General features: G+C 38.6%; 1 protein-coding gene across 4 annotated transcripts; it reads right to left on the bottom strand.

The window, feature by feature from the left end:
- Positions 1-3,461: 3,461 nt before the first annotated feature.
- Positions 3,462-17,029, bottom strand: LOC121041955 (transmembrane protein 202-like). 4 transcript variants are annotated; one of them, XM_040493194.1, is made up of 6 exons: positions 16,743-17,029; positions 16,184-16,436; positions 15,416-15,562; positions 14,700-14,831; positions 13,629-13,759; positions 3,462-3,501 (listed from the first exon to the last, which is right to left on the bottom strand). In XM_040493194.1, the coding sequence occupies exons 2-6, from the start codon at positions 16,416-16,418 to the stop codon at positions 3,493-3,495; spliced, it is 654 nt and encodes a 217-aa protein (XP_040349128.1). In that variant the 5' UTR covers positions 16,419-16,436; positions 16,743-17,029; the 3' UTR covers positions 3,462-3,492. The 4 variants fall into 4 exon arrangements, with proteins under 4 accessions (XP_040349128.1, XP_040349125.1, XP_040349126.1 ...); XM_040493191.1 differs by lacking the exon at positions 3,462-3,501 and having other exon boundaries at positions 12,906-13,759; XM_040493192.1 differs by lacking the exons at positions 3,462-3,501; positions 14,700-14,831 and having other exon boundaries at positions 12,906-13,759.
- Positions 17,030-17,564: the final 535 nt, after the last annotated feature.

Below are 17,564 nucleotides of genomic sequence, written 5' to 3'. Positions count from 1 at the left end.
TCTTCTCTGTACCTTTTTTATATTCCTTTCCCTTTTCCCATTCTTTTTTTATTCTCTTTTTCCTTCCTCCTTGGGTAACTTGACTAAAGATTCCACGGCTTGAGTGATAGAGCTAGAAATCAAAGCCCTGATTCATCTTTCAGTTTCCAGAGTCGGTGCTTCTCTTACTATGCTACGTTGAAGATTTTTCACTCTTTTAATAAAGCTTCTCATTATTTTCCTAGGATTTTTGTGAAGGAGACTATGTCAGGTTGCTTGCTTTACTAAACTAATTTTGATCATTTCATTTAGGTTATATGGGACAGTAGGATGAATACAAGGAGGGTAAGCTGTGTTCCATATTAATTCAATGAAATATGCATTTACTGAATGCAGGTGAACGTAAACCATTGTAGTGGGTGTTATTGAAAAAATACAAAACAGGTTACACTTCCTATCCTTAAGAAGCTGACAGTGTAATACAGGAAATGATACAGGAAATAATCTAATGCAAGACAGCTCATTTAACAGCTGTCTTTTAAGCTTAGCACAAGGGCAGTATTTCTCAACTTTTTTTTTCATTATCAGTCCCTAAGGAACCTTTTTAAACCTTTCCATCTTAATCACTTCCCCCCAATGAAATTTTACTACCACAGATAGACTGTGTATCTATGTACTGTATGTATACCTGTGCTTTATACAGAAAAAGAGGACTTTTTTTTGACACACACCCCCAGAACCAATTTTAGCCCCCTTAGGGGCAAATATTGACTCTATTGAGGATATATGCACTAGGCTAACACTATCACTTTCAAAGTCTAAGATTGGACAGTCAGATTCTAGTTTCAGAATTTTTGTAAATATCTACCAATGATTAAATCACATTTAAAAATTAAATTTCCTGAGTTTAAAAATAAAACCCACAGCATTAGATCAAAAAATAAAATAATTGAATATATTCATGCTTCTGTGGCTGAGTTCAGAGCTGCCACGCTGCATAACTCCGGGGGAGTATAGTCACAGTATATGGTCTGTAATGGTAATAGAGGGAGAGAATGAAAAATAATTTGAAGGTATAGCCATGATGTGGTTGAAAGAGAATCTCAAGTTCATAAGTCATTTCAACTACTGCCCGTTCTAATCATCTTAAACTTTTCCTGACATTCCTCTCCTATACAGAATTATGTGTTTGTCCTCTTCAACATGCAATTAATTCTTTGTAAATGCTTAATTCACTCACAAATTAATTTATATACAGGCCTGGAGTGTGTACCAACCGGAAAATTCAGAGTGTTCACACATTCGCTTTAGTCCTCGGTCAGGAACTGGGAATACAAATGCCGTGCTAATTTTTACTCCACATTGATACTCTTTACAAATTAATGTGTCCAAGCTGAAGTGCCCACCCCAGGACAAAATTGAATTCTCCTAGACTTATATGCCAGGGAACTGAGGGGGTCCCTAGCCAACAGTAAGGAACTGTGAAGAACTGAATCCTTAGCGAGGAACTGAAAGCCTTGGTTCAAAAGTACCATGAGGAGCTAAATCCTGCCAGCAACCACGGATGCACACTTGAACGTGAATCTTCCTGCAATCAAGCATTCCTGTGAGACTGAAGCCCTGGCTAACACCTTGCTTCGTCCTTGCGAGAGATCCTGAGACCAGACCCAGCTAAGCCACACCCAGATTCTGACCTACAGATACTCTGAGATAAGTGTTTGTTGTTACTGGTTTGTTTTTGTTTTTGTTCTTGTTTTTTAATTGAATTCTCCTTCATCTCCAAAAGGTCTCCTTTTAGTTGTTCAATAGGTACCAGAATAACCGATTAGATTCCACCTACTGTACTCCACCATAGAATTTAGCACCTCTTCATAGCACTCCCCACACTTGTATAATGTCTGTCCTCTCTGAGTTGATAAGTTACGTGAGGTCAGAGACTGTTCCTATCACGTTTATGTCTATAGACTACATATACAACTTAGTTTTTAATGGTTAGAAGACATACAGTAAAAAAGGTAAAGATCTAACTTGTTTTGCCCATTTGTTCTTTCTACCAAGTTAGACCTTAACCCGATGTCATATATCAAAATAAAATCCAGATATATATTTAAATAAAGGAAAGAAAATATAAAATTGGTTCAAGAAATATTGGTGAATATTTAATCATCTGGGAGTGGGAAAAGCATTATCAAGGATAGCACCAAAGGCAAATCTCTAAAGCAAAAGACGAATAGATGTGACTAATTTGAAGCTTCCTTCTGTTAAAAAAAAAAAAAATCATAAATAAAAGACAAAATGGGGAAAATATTCACAACATGTATGACAAAAGGTTCTTTATCTTTAATGTATTCTAAAATCTCATGAATTGGGGCGCCTGGGTGGCGCAGTCGGTTAAGCGTCCGACTTCAGCCAGGTCACGATCTCGCGGTCCGTGAGTTCGAGCCCCACGTCGGGCTCTGGGCTGATGGCTCGGAGCCTGGAGCCTGTTTCCGATTCTGTGTCTCCCTCTCTCTCTGCCCCTCCCCCATTCATGCTCTGTCTCTCTCTGTCCCAAAAATAAATAAACGTTGAAAAAAAAATTTAAAAAAATAAAAAATAAAAAATAAAATCTCATGAATTAATAAGACACATACTCTGTGTGTTTGGGGGGTAGAGAGAGACGTAAACTAATATGCAAATGTCCAATAAATAACAAAAAAGTGCAACTTTATTAGTAAATGAAATGGAAATTAATAACAATATACAACTTTCACCTGTCAAATGGTATACAGATTTTATAAAACTCCGAGTTTTGAGAGGAGCAGCAGGAACAGAATGATGACTCATAAGAGTACAAATTAGTACAGCTTTTCCAGAGGGCAGTTTATAAGCAAGAGAAAAAAAAAAACCTTAAAATGGTCAAATTCGGTTGTTTTTAATCATTTTAATTTTTATTTATTTTTGAGAGAGAGAGAAAGACAGAACGCGAGCAGGGGAGGGGCAGAGAGAGAGGGAGACACAGAATCGGAAGCAGGCTCCAGGCTCTACGCTGTCCACACAGAGCCCACCGCGGGGCTCCAACACACACGGACAGTGAGATCACGACCTGAGCCGAAGTCGGATGTTTGTTCTAGCTTCGAGAAGAATGCTGGTGCAATTTTGATTGGGATTGCATTGAATGTGTAGATAGCTTTGGGTGGTATTGACATTTTAACAATATTTATTCTTCCAGTCCATGAGCATGGAATGTTTTTCCATTTCTTTGTATCTTCTTCAATTTCTTTCATAAGCTTTCCATAGTTTTCAGTATAGCGATCTTTTACATCTTTGGTTAGGTTTATTCCTAGGTATTTTATGATTCTTGGTGCAGTTGTGAATGGGATCACTTTATTTCTCTTTCTGTTGCTTCATTACTGGTGTATAAAAATGCAACCAATTTCTGTACATTAATTTTGTACCCTGCGACTTTGCTGAATTCATGTATCAGTTCTAGCTGACTTTTGGTGGAGTCTGTCGGGTTTTCCATGTAGAGTATCATGTCGTCTGCAAAAAGTGAAAGTTTGACTTCAGTGATCATATCCTTTGATCCAGCAACATTTTTTTCTAGTAAATTAACCTAAGGAAATTAGTATCAAAGTCTAGCTCCAAAAGTGTTCAGCGAATTAGTTGGTAAAACGAATTATAATAAAATCAAAAACTATGCTAACCACTTAAAATGATACTATAGAGAAATATTTGATCTGGAAAGATGGTCATGATATCTGAATAAACAGGAAAAAAAGAAGTTAAAACCAGTATTAGACGATAGTTATACAGTGTATGTACATTTGTATGGGCAGAAAGAAGGCTAAGAGGATTTTTCATTCACATATTGTAAAATTTTATTTACATACTATAAAATTCACCCATTTTAAGTGTATGACTCAATTATTTTTAATAGATTTACAGAGTTCTATAACCATCACATTTCAGTTAAAATAATTTTTCTTTTCTTAATTAAGCCAATTTTTTTTATACTCCTGCAATAAGTTTATATAACAGGTCATTTTAAAAGTTAAATTCCTCCTTTACTACTGACTTCTCCAAAAAAAAAGAGGAGGCAAAATATGCAATGTCAAGATAATTATAACGGTAGTTAAAATGTTTTCCAAAGAATAAAAAAGGTAGTGAACAAACACACTTTAATTCTTACCGAGGGACTGAAGACCTACTGAGATTGAAAGACCTGCTTTCAGCTTGTGGAAGTGTGCCTATTTGCAAAAGGGCTTTACTCTGTTATCCCCACCTGCCCTCTCTCCTTGACCTTGCTGATCTTCTCAACATATTTCAGCTTAAAAGAATAAGGAGTTCTACTTCTGGAGCCATTAAAATTGCTAATTCAATCTTAATTATTCTGATTTTTTTTTTTTAAGTAAGCTTCTATGCCCTACGTGGGACTTGAACCTACTACCCCGAGATCAAGAGTTCACATGTTCTACCAACTGAGCCAACCAGGCGCCCCTAATTCAATCTTAATTCTTAAAATTAAACTGGATTTAGACTTGATAAACGTAAAGAAAAATGAATTAAAGAAATAAATAGGAACACGGAATCAGAAAAAGATAACAAGATAGATTGATGTTTCAAAGATGAACATGTAATAACCAATTGTTATAGCTGTGGAAACTATATGATATGTACCAAATAAACACTGATTTCATGGGCAAAGCCACAATGATTTTCCACCTGTAAATATCTAATGCCACCATGGAGAGATCAGATCTTAAAACGCCAGATAAATAGGGATGAGATTTAAAATTTTCTAAAATTTTACCCTACCCAAATAACATTCTGTTTTATAGAAACAGAGATAGAACACACACCTGTGTTTCACTGTTGTTATGTGAGTTAGTTCTGGAATAAATATGAAAATATGGGAGAATGGCAAAATTCCAAAACCTTTCCATGCAATGGCAAGAAAAAATAAAATCCAAAAATACATTTTTCACACAACAGGATCACAGAATATTACGAAATGAGAGTCTCGTTATCTCTACTTCAATCTCTCTTTTTTTTTTTTTACGAATGAGAAAATCAGAAAGATCGTGATCTGTCCAAAGTGATATTAGCTCAGTGTCAAAAAAACTGAAAACCCTCATCTCTTTCTTCTTAATCTCCTGCTTTTTACCTTAATCCATGTTTCTATGGGAAACAATATAGTAGAGGCTCCACAATCAAAGTGTTTGGTTTCACAAACAAAAAAAAAAGAGACAAAAACAGATTCTTAATTATAGAGAACAGAGATGATTAGCAGAGGGGAGGTGGGGGGGGGGAATGGGTGAAACAGGTGAAGGGGATTAAGAGCACACTCATGATGAGCACAGAGTCGTGTATAGGATTGTTAGATCACTATATTGTACACCTGCAACTAATATAACATTGTGTGTTAATTGTACAGAATTTAAAAAAATGTTTTAAGTGTCTGGTTTCAAATCCTGGGTCACCACCTAACGAGCTCTGTACTTTGGTAGGTCACTTGATCTTTCTGGCTCTCATCTGGAAAGTGGAGGAACTGATAGAATTTATCTCACAAGAGTGTGTAAGATTGACATATTATATGTAAAATGCTTAATAGAGCTGCTAGCACATAGTAAGCACTCAATAAACAGTGGTTGTTATTCAATATATATGAGATTTTTTAAATAGTAACATGATAGATAGGAATGTCACTAAAACAGTGTAGAAGCAGGGGTGAAAGAAGTTGAATTTGGATGTGGAGGTGGGGGAGAGAGAAAAGGGTATGGGGTGCAGAGGGAAACTATGGATTAGGAAATACTCTAGGATTGAGTTAGAGAAAGGCAATCAGAACAAAACTGGATCATCTGAGAATTTTAAATAATGGACCAAAATCTCTGTGGAAATCTGAGCTTTGGTGAAATTGTGAGCCTTTGAGTCATAGTAGGAACAGGCTTCCAAGATCGTGTTCTCTGAGCCAAGCGAGAGAACAAGCCAGTGTTAGATACTTGTCCACCCAGAGCAACTGAAGGAAGGAGCTGAATTCGGAAGTGGGTAGAAATAGTACAGGATTAGAGAAATGTATTAGGCTTCTTTTGGGAAACCTAGGCACAGGAGAGATTGACAGTTGCATGGAAGGAATGAGGTCAAGACATTGGAGAGTAAATGCACAAAACTAAAAAACACGAGGGGCGCCTGGGTGGCTCAGTCAGTTAAGTGTCCAATTCTTGATTTTGGCTCATGATCTCACAGTTTGTGAGACTCAACTGTCATATACTTATGTCATATGCATATTTATTTTTTTAGTTATAAAAAGGTAATTATTTATACTCTTAAAAAGCTGGCATAAGTACGACGTAGTTTGCAATATCCTACCAAACCTAGAGTCAGAGCCAAAACAGTTTTTGGGGGTGGCTACCAGCATACCCATTTACCACTAGTAAACAAAGAAGCTTTACGGCTTTTTGTCACTACTTTCTCCAGAGAGGTTTTTTCAAAGTTGCCATTACAGTGATAGCACACGAGTTCTATGGACACCATGTAGAACCTTTCTTCTGAGATGACAGAGCTCCACATGCATAATCTCTCTTTTTTTTTTTTTTAAAAAAAGAACTTTTTAATGTTTATTTGAGAGAGGGAGAGAGTGAGTGAGCCAGAGAGGGCATGCACACACACACACACACACACACACACACACACACACACTCCAAAGCAGGCTCCAGGCTCTGAGATGTCCAAGCAGAGTCCAACGCAGGGCTTGAACTCACGAACAGTGAGATCATGACCTGAGCCGAAGTCAGATTAACCAACTGAACTACCCAGGAGCCTGCATAATCTCTCTTAAACTGCAAAAGCATTAGAAATTAGAATCTGTATAATATGTACTTGGTTCCACTGAATGTTCAAACAAGTAGAATTGACTAGGTTTAGAGCTGGCAGGGACTTTAAGAAGTCCTTCATTTTATAAAAGGAGAACCTGAAGCTCAACAGGGTAAACTCACTTGCCTGTTCCCTAAGTGACCAACAGCAGAGTTGGCACTAGAATTGCAATTGCCTAACTTTTAGGGCAATGCTCTTTCCACTATAATGGATCATTAACTTGAATTAAAAAAATTGTTTTAATGTTTATTTTTATTTTTGAGAGAAAGTGAGAGAGTGCGAGCAGGGGGAGGGGCAGAAAGAGAAGGAGACACAGAATCCACAGCAGGCTCCAGGCTCTGAGCTGTCAGCACAGAGCCCGATGCAGGGCTTGAACTCACGAACCATGAGATCATGAGCCAAAGTCGGACGCTTAAACCGACTGAACCACCCAGGTGCCCCTGTTAACTTGAATTTTTAAACTGATCTGTAAAAACAAAGTCTGGGGTGCCTGGATGGCTCAGTTGGTTAAGTGTCCAATTCTTGGTTTTGGCTCAGTTCATGATCTCATGGTCTGTGAGACTGAACTGTCATATCAATAGTTTGTTCCTTTTTACTGCTGAGTAATATTCCATGATATTTATAGACCACAGCTTAACCATTCACATTTACGTTTGTTGCTTCTAGTTTGGGGCTATTATAGAAAAAACTGCCATAGCCATTCCTGTATATGTTTTTTGTGTGAATATAAGTTTTTGTATCTTTAGAATAAATGTCCTAGAACACAATTCCTGGGTCATACGGTAATTGTATGTTTAATTTTATGAGATGCTACCAGACTCTTTTCCAGAATGATTGCACCACTTTACCTTCTCACCAGCAATATATGTGTGATCTGATTTCTCAACATTCTCAGTAGCATTTGGGAGTATTACTCTTTTATTTTAGCCATTCTAAATAGATGTGCAGTGATATAGCACAGTGTTTTTTTTAAAAAAAAATTAATATTAAAAAATTATTTATTTATTTATTTTTTTAATGTTTATTTTTAAAGGAGAGAGAGGCCATGAGAAGGGAAGGAGCAGAATGAGAAGGAGACACAGAATCCGAAGCAGGCTCCAGGCTCTGAGCTGTCAGTAAAGAGCCCGATGTGGGGCTTGAACTCACAAGCTGTGAGATCATGACCTGAGCCGAAGTCTGATGCTTAACCAACTAAGCCACCCAGGTGCCCCACCCCACTTTTTTTAGAGAGACAGAGAGAGCTCAAGCAGGGGAGAGGGACAGAGAGAGAGAGAGAGAGAGAGAGAGAGAGAGAATCTCAAGCAGGCTTCATGCTCAGTGTGGAGCATGGAGCATTGTGCAGGGCTCAATACCATGATCTTGTGATTATGACCTGAGCCAAAATCAAGAGTTGGACACTTGACTGAGCCACCCAGGCACCCCATCACAATGGTTTTTTAACTTACTTTCTTCTAATGTCTAATGATGCTTGATATCTTTTCATGTGCTTATTTGCCTTCTGTATATCCTCAATGGTAAAATATATGTTCATGCATCTTGCACATTTGCTAATTGAATGGTTCCATTTGTATGTCTTTTTTAATTATTGAATTTTAAGCGTTCTATATTCTAGATACTAGTCCTTTGTGAGATACATGGCTTGAAAATATGTTCTCTCAGTCATCTAGGAGATTTTTTTCTTCTTAACGGGGTCTTCCATAGAGCCAAAGTTTTTAATTTTCATGAGTTCCAATTTATCAACTTTTCCCTTTCATTGATTCCTTTGGTGTCATATCCACGAATTCTTTACCTAGACCTAGGTCCGGAAAATTTTCTCCTCAGACTTATAAAAGTTTTATAAGTCTGGTTTGCATTTAAGTCCATGATCTATCTATCTTGAGTTAATTTTTGGACCAGGTGTGTGGTTTAGGTTGGCATTCATATTTATAGCTATGGGGTGTCCAATTGTTCCTGCACCATTTGCTGAAAAGGTTATCCTTCCTCCACTATGTTGTCTTTGTGTTTCAGTTGAGCATATTTGCATGATATCTATTCTGTCTCACTGATCTATGTATCTATTCCTTCACCAATACATTGTCTTTATTATGCAGCTCTATAGCAAGCCTTAGTATTGGGTACAGTGATTCTTCCCAGTTTTTCTTTTTACAGGTTTTAGGTTTTCAGGGCCTGTGACTTTCCATATAAATTTCAGAATAAGTTTATCTATGTCACCAAAAATCTTTGCTGGGGTTTTGAAAGGAATTGCCTTAAACCTATGGCTCAATCTGGGGAGAATGACCACCATCTTTATTCTGTTGAGTCTCCTAATCTACAAACAAGGTATGTCTCCCATTCATTTAGACTTTCATGGATTTTTTTTCATCAGTGTTTTAGAATTTTCAGCGTACAGATCATGTTTTGTTAGGTTTATACCTATGTATTTCATTTTTCTTTGAGCAATTACTGTAAATGATGTTATTTTCTGAATTTTTTTCTACATGTTCATTGTTCATCCTTCTATTTTAAAATCCTCTAGGGGCGCCTGGGTGGCGCAGTCGGTTGGGCGTCCGACTTCAGCCAGGTCACGATCTCACGGTCTGTGAGTTCGAGCCCCACGTCGGGCTCTGGGCTGATGGCTCAGAGCCTGGAGCCTGTTTCCGGTTCTGTGTCTCCCTCTCTCTCTGCCCCTCCCCCATTCATGCTCTGTCTCTCTCTGTCCCAAAAATAAATAAACGTTGAAAAAAAAAATTTTTTTTTAAATAAAATCCTCTGAATCACTTTGCTTGGGGTATACATTTTGTATATAACACTCAGATTTTGTTTTGTGGTTCAATCTGAAACACATAGTTCTTTTATTAGTTAAATATTAAGTATTCACACTCATTAATGAGTTATTTGGTTTTTGAGCATATCATTATTTTCAGATACACTTCTTTTATAGATTTAATTTTCTTCAAAATGTGGTCTGTGCTTCCTTCACTTTTTGTGTTTGTATTTCTTAAAGTAAGTTGGAAAGTTTGCATTTTTTCTATTGAATGCATTTATAATGATACCTTTATACCTTTAATTCTCTCTTTCTATAGATGGGTCCAATGACTTCCTATTATGAGAATAATTAAATCAGCACTAGAGTATTTCTCCTCACTTTTCTTCTCTTCCACCACCTGATTTTATATTTATGTTTTGTAGTATTTATACTTTGTATTTGCTAGAAAAGTATGTAGCTGCCTATAATAGAAAACTAACGCTGTCTTTAAAATTAAGGCTTTATTTTTTTCATATAACAAGAATTCTGGAAGGAGGTCATTCTTGGCATTGTTTCACCAGCTCAACAATGTCATTAAGGACTTAAGCTTTTTTCTACATTTCTGCTATGCCATCCTCAGATGCTGGCTTCTGACTTCGTGCTTGTCTCTTCGTGTTTCTAACATGACCTGCTGCAGCTCTAGCCATCACACTATCATTTAAGGCAAAATGAAAAAACTGGGAGAAGCGCCAGGAGTGTTTGTAAAGCAAATACATATTCTCTGTAACTCCACAACATATTTCCTCTGATGTCTCATCAGCCACAAATATGTAATATGATCATCTCTAGCTATAGAGGACGCTGGAATGTGACTAATTAGGTGGTATGTTACTATTTAAATAAGTTTTCTGTTCTTATAAGAAAACTCTAGTTTTCTTCACATAGATCCTTCACATTTGTGTTTATTCTTATGTATTTTCTTTATTGTTATAAGCTTTATTGCTACATTTTCCCACTGGTTAGATGGCTAATTTTTAATTTAGATATTGGTTTTTGAATGTTGACTATATCGTTTTTATTCATGACACTAAAATTTTTAATTTAGTTCTGTTAGTAAATTGGGATAGTGAGGGGGAAGAGAAGGATGGAACCACTGATACTCTGGAATGAGGCATCAGGACTGTCTCTGCCTTAGACCCTACTGCAAAGGCAGGCCCTTTGAGCTAGCTTAGCCACTCAGGAGGGTCCAAAGAGGAGAGTGGTGGAGCAAATACCTTCTCTAGGGGTAGAAGAACTATAGCACTTTCCCACAACAGAAGGATGAGAAAGAAAAGCATCACAGGTTAATACTGTGTTTAATACTGTTGTTTTCATCTACTCTCAGAAGAAGAACTTACAGAACAGCTTTTCAAAATACTCCAAAGAGCAAATGTAACAGAAAAGGAAATAAACCCTTCCTTTAAAGCTAGATGATGGACCTTTTCTAAAACCTAGAGTTTTATACAAGGTTTTCAAATAATTAGCTGAGCCCTTAAGAAAACCCAGAGGTGATATTGGGTATAAAGTTTGAAAAAAGGTGAAATTTCCATGTGTAAGAAAATGTGGAAAGGAATGGTTATTACTCAAAAAAAGAATGGAGTAGCAAAAAGTAAAAGAGGACAGAGGAAAGAAAGGAGAAAGGAAAGCCAAGCATTTATGACAAGAGGCTAGAGTCCCACGAACAAAAATGGCTGATTAAATTTTGTTTTTCCTTTCTACCTTTTAATAACAGGCGCTGTAATATTATTCGGTTTACAGAACCTTTGGGAAAGTCAGCTTTACACTAAAGACTTGTTCGGGGATTCTTCTCCTAGATCAAGTTCTAGTTATCATTTTTCTTTTTCCAGATTGAGCTCGTTCATGTTTTACCAATTCCAGGGGCTTTCCTTTAAGCCCCTAGACTGAATTGGGCTGAGACTTCTGTGTGCTATGAGAATTCCAGAAACCTGTTTTTTACCCTTTACTCTTATTGTCTCTATCCCCCTCTACACAGTGAACTACTTATTAATGTTCAATAACTCTTTTATAATTTTTTGATGGATGGATGATGCATGGGAAGACAGGTATGAATACAAGAAAAAGCAGGTTACAGGTTTCCAAACCAGTCAAACGTTGGATACTTTCACGGTTGTAGACAAAATTGTAATGGAGATGAAGTTTGTCTTTACCAGTGTCCCACATTTCTTCTTACTGTTTCAGTATGCCTGCCCCCCAGGTAATCAGCCCCTTCATCCTGACGGAAAGCTCACAAAATTCTCCCCCCCCACTACACCTTCCCTTTGCAAAGTTTCTTCTTTCTCCTCTGTCATCTATCAAAGCATCTGCTTAGTCACATTTGGCTATGTAATTATCCAGTTGATTTAAGTAACACACATTAAAGTATGGCCAAAATTTTAACTATCCTCTTAGAGAATTTGTACTTTAAGGCAGGCATCTGTTAATTCATTATGCTGGGAGGAATATCTTTTAATGCTTCCCGCCCTGTTCATCTTCTTCTCTCTCCTGGTTCCTTATCTAATGTTCCAGAAAGTGAAATATGTGGAATGGAGATGGTATCATTTATTGAAGCCACTTTTAAAGATGACAAAATTAAGGGTCATAAAATTTGACTGACTAGCTAGAGGTGCAAGCAGCCAGCAATAGTGACTATTTAAGGAGTTAAGAGCGGATTTTCATGGTGAACTACTAATATTTCCAACCAAAAAACTAGCTTCCAGTTTCAAAGGCCACAATCTCTTTTGTGAAACTGTTTAAGGCCTCACTGAAATTCCCTGAGTCTATGTGGTAGACTCTGTCAGAGAGTCTCAGGCCTTTTGCCTTTCTCTTTTTTTCTTCCTTTCTAGTTCTTCCAAATAGTTAAAAACAGTGGGATTCAGCTACATTTTTAAATGAGGTATCTAAATAAAAAAATAAGGAGTTGCCAAAAGTAGCCTTGGAGGTAGAGAACTGAATTTAGTTCCTCTGACTAGACTAAGTTACTTGCTAAAATAATCTGGGGTCATACGAGCCAATGGCCAAAGGAATAATTTCTCCATTGTTTATCATTCATGGCCATAAAGAGCACTAGAGGAAATCTCAGAGTCTAGCTGGTCAATGAAGGATGTTAGGCCAGAGAAAGTTAAATGCTTGCCAAAAGTCAGCCTAATGAATTAGAGAAGTAAGGACCAAAAATGAGAGTTTGAATTTCCAAACTGAAAGTTCTTTCAGTCCCACTGAGATGTGCCATTGTGTGGTCATGGAAATCTGGAAAGGTTTGGTGGCCTGGGCATCTCATCTCCTGCCAACCTTTCCCAGTCACAGCACACAACACTAACATGGAAACTTCCTTTAATAAGCTTTGCATTTCTTTCCTTGTGAGCCTTACGATATTGGTGCCTTTGCCCTAACCCATACAAATGGCTTGCTTTCATCCATAATACCACTTGCTCCGTGAAGGAGGTGTAATCCAGGGTGGGAGGGTGGGGGGTGGGGCGGTTCAAAAGAATAGTCATACTATTATATCAGAATTACTTCTGATACTCCTACCACACTTCTTACAGACCCAACAAAACATCTTTAAGCCTTCTAGGGTTTGTTTGTTTGCTTGTTTGTTTTTAATATCTCTGCTCTCACTACCTTGTATCTAAGATTAATTTTTTGTTTTGTCATCCTCATTTTTCTCAGCTGAATCTCTGTCCTCATAATTCCAGTTTTTGGTCATTTTGTTTTCATTACCCTGAAGGCTATTGCTTGACATATCATCAGCCACACTCCCAATTATCTCTGCCTCAGGACTTGGCTCTACTGTGTCAATTGGTTCTATCTCAGTAGCTAACCTTGTAGTTATTAACCCATCTTTTATTGCTGATTCACTTCCTATCTCTGGCTCTGTGTGGGTCCCTGACTCAGCCTGGACCTCTGGTTCAACCTGACTTTCTAGCACTTTTTGGGTTACTGTCTTTGTCTGAGTCCCTTTCTCTGTGTAGACACTTGATTGTGCCACTGAACCTGACTGCCTTTCTGGTGCCTGATTCATCCACGTAGAAACACCTACATTTGTTTCAGTTAGTCCACGGTCTACTCTGGCCGTATTTCCTATTCTTGTCCTTGTTATAGGAATCACAAGGAGATTTTGATCTGGAGAAGTAGCCCGAGAACTTATGTGATTGAGTCCAGAGAGGAACCCTAGAGAAAAAGAAAAGGTCAGGGTCAGTGTTGTGGATTAGTAATAGATAAAATCTTAAGTCATCAAACACCCCTGAGGCACTGGCTTAATTATAATAGAATTTGCTTTACAATACATTTCTGAATATCCTGTTCATTATCTTTAAGGAGCTGAGATTCAAAACATTGATCCCAGCTTTTCTGTAGTACAGTATTTCCCAAGGGGTATGCAAGCCAATTCATTGGGGCACAGGCAGAAAATAGTGGTTTATTTTTGTATTTTTAGCAAATTTTGTTTTCAGTTCCATTTTTGAGTATATTTTACACTGTAATAAATATATGAATGATATAATACATGTACATATTTTATAAATAAATGTGTCTTTTCAGAATGCTTGCTGAAAAGTGTTTTACTAATAGGGTGTGTGATGCAATGGTTTGAAGACCATTGTTAATTAATGAATAAAAATAAGTATGTGGCTTAGCAGGATTAAAGGTGAAATGTTACACAGGCAAAACTCCTATATTATATCTCTGCTTTATGTTAGTAATATTACAGAGGAACTTATGTCATATGTTGAAGCTTTATTTTGGAGATCCATTAAGGTGGAGAGGTTATTTAATATAATAGAAGGAGAGGGGAATTTAAGAGATGTCTTCTGGAAGGACAGAAGAACTATTCATAGCTCAGTTAATGTCTTTTCCTTCTTTACTTCCTGAATCTTACTCCTACCTGTGTAGGGACAAGTATCATTTTAGAAAAAAAAAAAAAAGTTTTCAATTGGAGGGACTTGCTATTAAGAATTGTTCACTGACATAGAAATAACTCTTGTAGAGCCCTTCCAAATTATGAGATTCTAATATGTCAAACATACAACCAAAAGAAAGCAAAAGAGAGGGGACCAACCATGTAGAAATTTCTTTTCTGTGCCTTCACTGTTTAACAGGAGGATTGACTCACCAACTGTCATGTAGAAGATACTGCCCCACCAATTGAGGCGGTAGGCTAATAGGAAATGGGGCTCTAAGACATTCCTACTGTACAATTTCACTTGCATCAGGTACAAAATGAGGCAGAGGAGTAGGCAGGTGCCTGGGATCAGAATGAAAGCTATCACTACCCATCATAACCCTCCTTCTGCCATCCCTCCCATTCCACCCTCTTCCCTCTCTTTGCACTTCCTTGTCACCCTCAACCATCTCAATTATGCCATGGAGGCCTATTACATGGCAGTGTCATGGGAAGACCCATTTGGCAATTAATTAGAATGAGAGAACGAAGAACTTCTGCTTTGGCTGGAATAAGGTTATTAAGGTGGAGACTATAAATAAGATCACTAGAACAGGTACTAGCTACCTACATTGAAATTTGTCTTAGTGCCACAAGGGCCTCCAGCCTATGATATCTCCTCTACTAGTCCATCAGATAACAACTTCTAGAGATGTTTCCATTGGATTAGGCATAGTTTCTTCAGGGTCCCCTCTTTAAAGGCAATAGCCCCATAAGGAGTAAAAGTTTACCAAAAGCTTTCTTCCCTATGGGAAGAGACACTGTCCTATGATGGCAGTGTTCACCTGAGGTAGGGAATGACTTGGTAAAATAAGGAGAAATGGCCCAGAAGGGGAAGACGTACAGGGACTCCAGGGACAAACTTTTCCAACCTCATCATTTTGTACCTGAGATGAAAGAGAAGATGGACAGGCCCAGATCTATGTGGGTTTTGTCTCCTGGCCCTTTGGTGAGAAACGTGCTGAGCCATATAATGATAATGAGGATGATGAAGGCAGAGATGAGGAAGAAGGCCCTGGAGTATTGGAGGTAGTCTGCCAGGAGAAGTGGAAAAGGAGAGGCTTGGCTGGAGAAGAGGTGACCTGCCCTCTGATAAGGCTAGACAGGGTCTAGGGAAGGGACTGAAGGGCGGAGGAGGACAGAATTAGCACTTGTCTTACATCTAATGGAGTCAGAGTAAGGAGCCACCAAGTGGGTGGCCTCATAGGCACCAGTAAGGACCCTCTTTCCATCTCCTCATTGACATGTGGAATTCCTTTAACAAGGAAAGAAATAATTTATTCCACAATGAGAGAAGAGTTGAAATTATAACCTTGAGAGGCATATTATGAGGTAACTTTCATATTAAGGTGCAAATTACTACTATCCCCCCCCCCCCCCGGGAAGTTGTGAGTGCAGAGGAAGGAAAAAGAACAAAGTCACTAGGCATTAGCTTCCAATAATTAAGGAGCTGTGGCTTTGAAGTCATTGGAGAAGTCTAGTGAAGACAAACTGGGATAAATTTACCCTGTTTGGAGGAGCTGTCCTTACATGCTTGTGAATCGGGAGAAAAGAAGGGGTAGAGTTGTGGGAAGGAGAAAGGGAGAGAGGCAAGCTGTAGGGGATCTGAGCAGATCTACCAAAGGAGGGGGCTCTAGGCTCTGGAAGGCACTCACAGGGTGCTTTTGGCACGTGGCTCCAGCAGAGATGATGGTGGCACACAGTCCAGAGCCCCGCAAAGAGTTTCTTCTTGTCTTTCATTACCATGAACCGCACCCAATGTAAAGGGGAAAAGCACATCAGCAGGACAAAGATAAAGCCCATGAGGGCAGCACAGAACATGCGAATGTAGCTTTGGGTCCTCTCCAGAAGCTGTCGCTGGTGTGGTGACATAGAAGAGAAGTGGTACATGCGGTAGGGGAGAATTGGCTGTGGTGGGGAAGGGAGGAGGACATCATGAAAGGAATGTCATCTCAGGCATCTCCATCTCCACTCACAGAAAAGATAAACCCTGGGTCCTCTACTGGATGGGAACTCCTCCTCCCTCCACACTTCAGGGTCTTTTGCTCCAGAGCCTCCCACAACTTGTAAATATATTCCTTTTTAACTGTCCCCCATTAAAAAAAAGTTGGAATGATCTTTGCCTCTCCTGCCTTGACATTTCCCCCATGCCATACACAAGCTGCTTCCTGCAAAAGGACCCCACCACTACCTAGCTTACAAAGGCTCCCTCACCCTATATGTTGGGTAACCCAGGATGCTGGAATTTTAAACCCTGTGTAAGGGCATGGCATTTCCTTCCCTTCTCTCCATCCTAGTTTCTGGCTCATTGCTCTTCTCAACTGCCATAGAACCTAACCCACTCTGACCTAACACACTTTCCTGCCCCTCCCCCACCCCAGGAAACAGAACTAACAGGAAGTGTACAGTGTCTCTGCCTCATTTGCCAGATCTAGTCCAATCCCTTCCTCCAATCCAGATATCTGTTGAGTTTCAAACACCTAGCAAACTGCCTGACAAATCCAGGAGGTCTTCGAGAGCTCTTTTCTTTTCATCCTACACCCCCTTCCTATGTCCCTTTTTTGTTTCCCACCATTCAATCATACCATATCCTGCCAATCCCAACTCTTTGATGCTTTCAAGTCCATTTTGTTTTTCTGTTTCCTTTTTCTTAGAACATCTTGTTATCATCTCTGTCCTAGATTGCTATAACAGCCTTTTACCTGTTACTTCTGCTATAAGGCTTCAGTTTATTCTTGACAAATTTGCCTCTAAGATGCAAATCTGATGTGTCTCTCCTCTGTTCTGATTGCACTCCACTGCTATGAGGTAAAGTCCTAATTTCTTAGCATGAATTAGTTAAACCCAGCAAGATTAGGCTTCTGCTCCCTATATGACCTCATTCAACCATTCAATACCTCCTCTGTGCCAGGTGTTGTGTTAGGTACTGAGGGTGTAGTGATGTGTTGGATATCTTTCATATGTCCCTTTGGATCCAACTTTTCATCCTTGTCCTTGTTCAAGAAGGCTGACTGATATGGACTACATCAATGGGTT

The sequence above is a fragment of the Herpailurus yagouaroundi genome, unplaced genomic scaffold (genome assembly GCF_014898765.1).
Source record: "Herpailurus yagouaroundi ecotype Mexico unplaced genomic scaffold, PumYag 184, whole genome shotgun sequence".
NCBI lineage: Eukaryota > Metazoa > Chordata > Mammalia > Carnivora > Felidae > Herpailurus > Herpailurus yagouaroundi.
The sequence above is the reverse complement of the archived record's forward strand: the minus strand, read 5'-3'. Positions and strand labels throughout refer to the sequence as shown.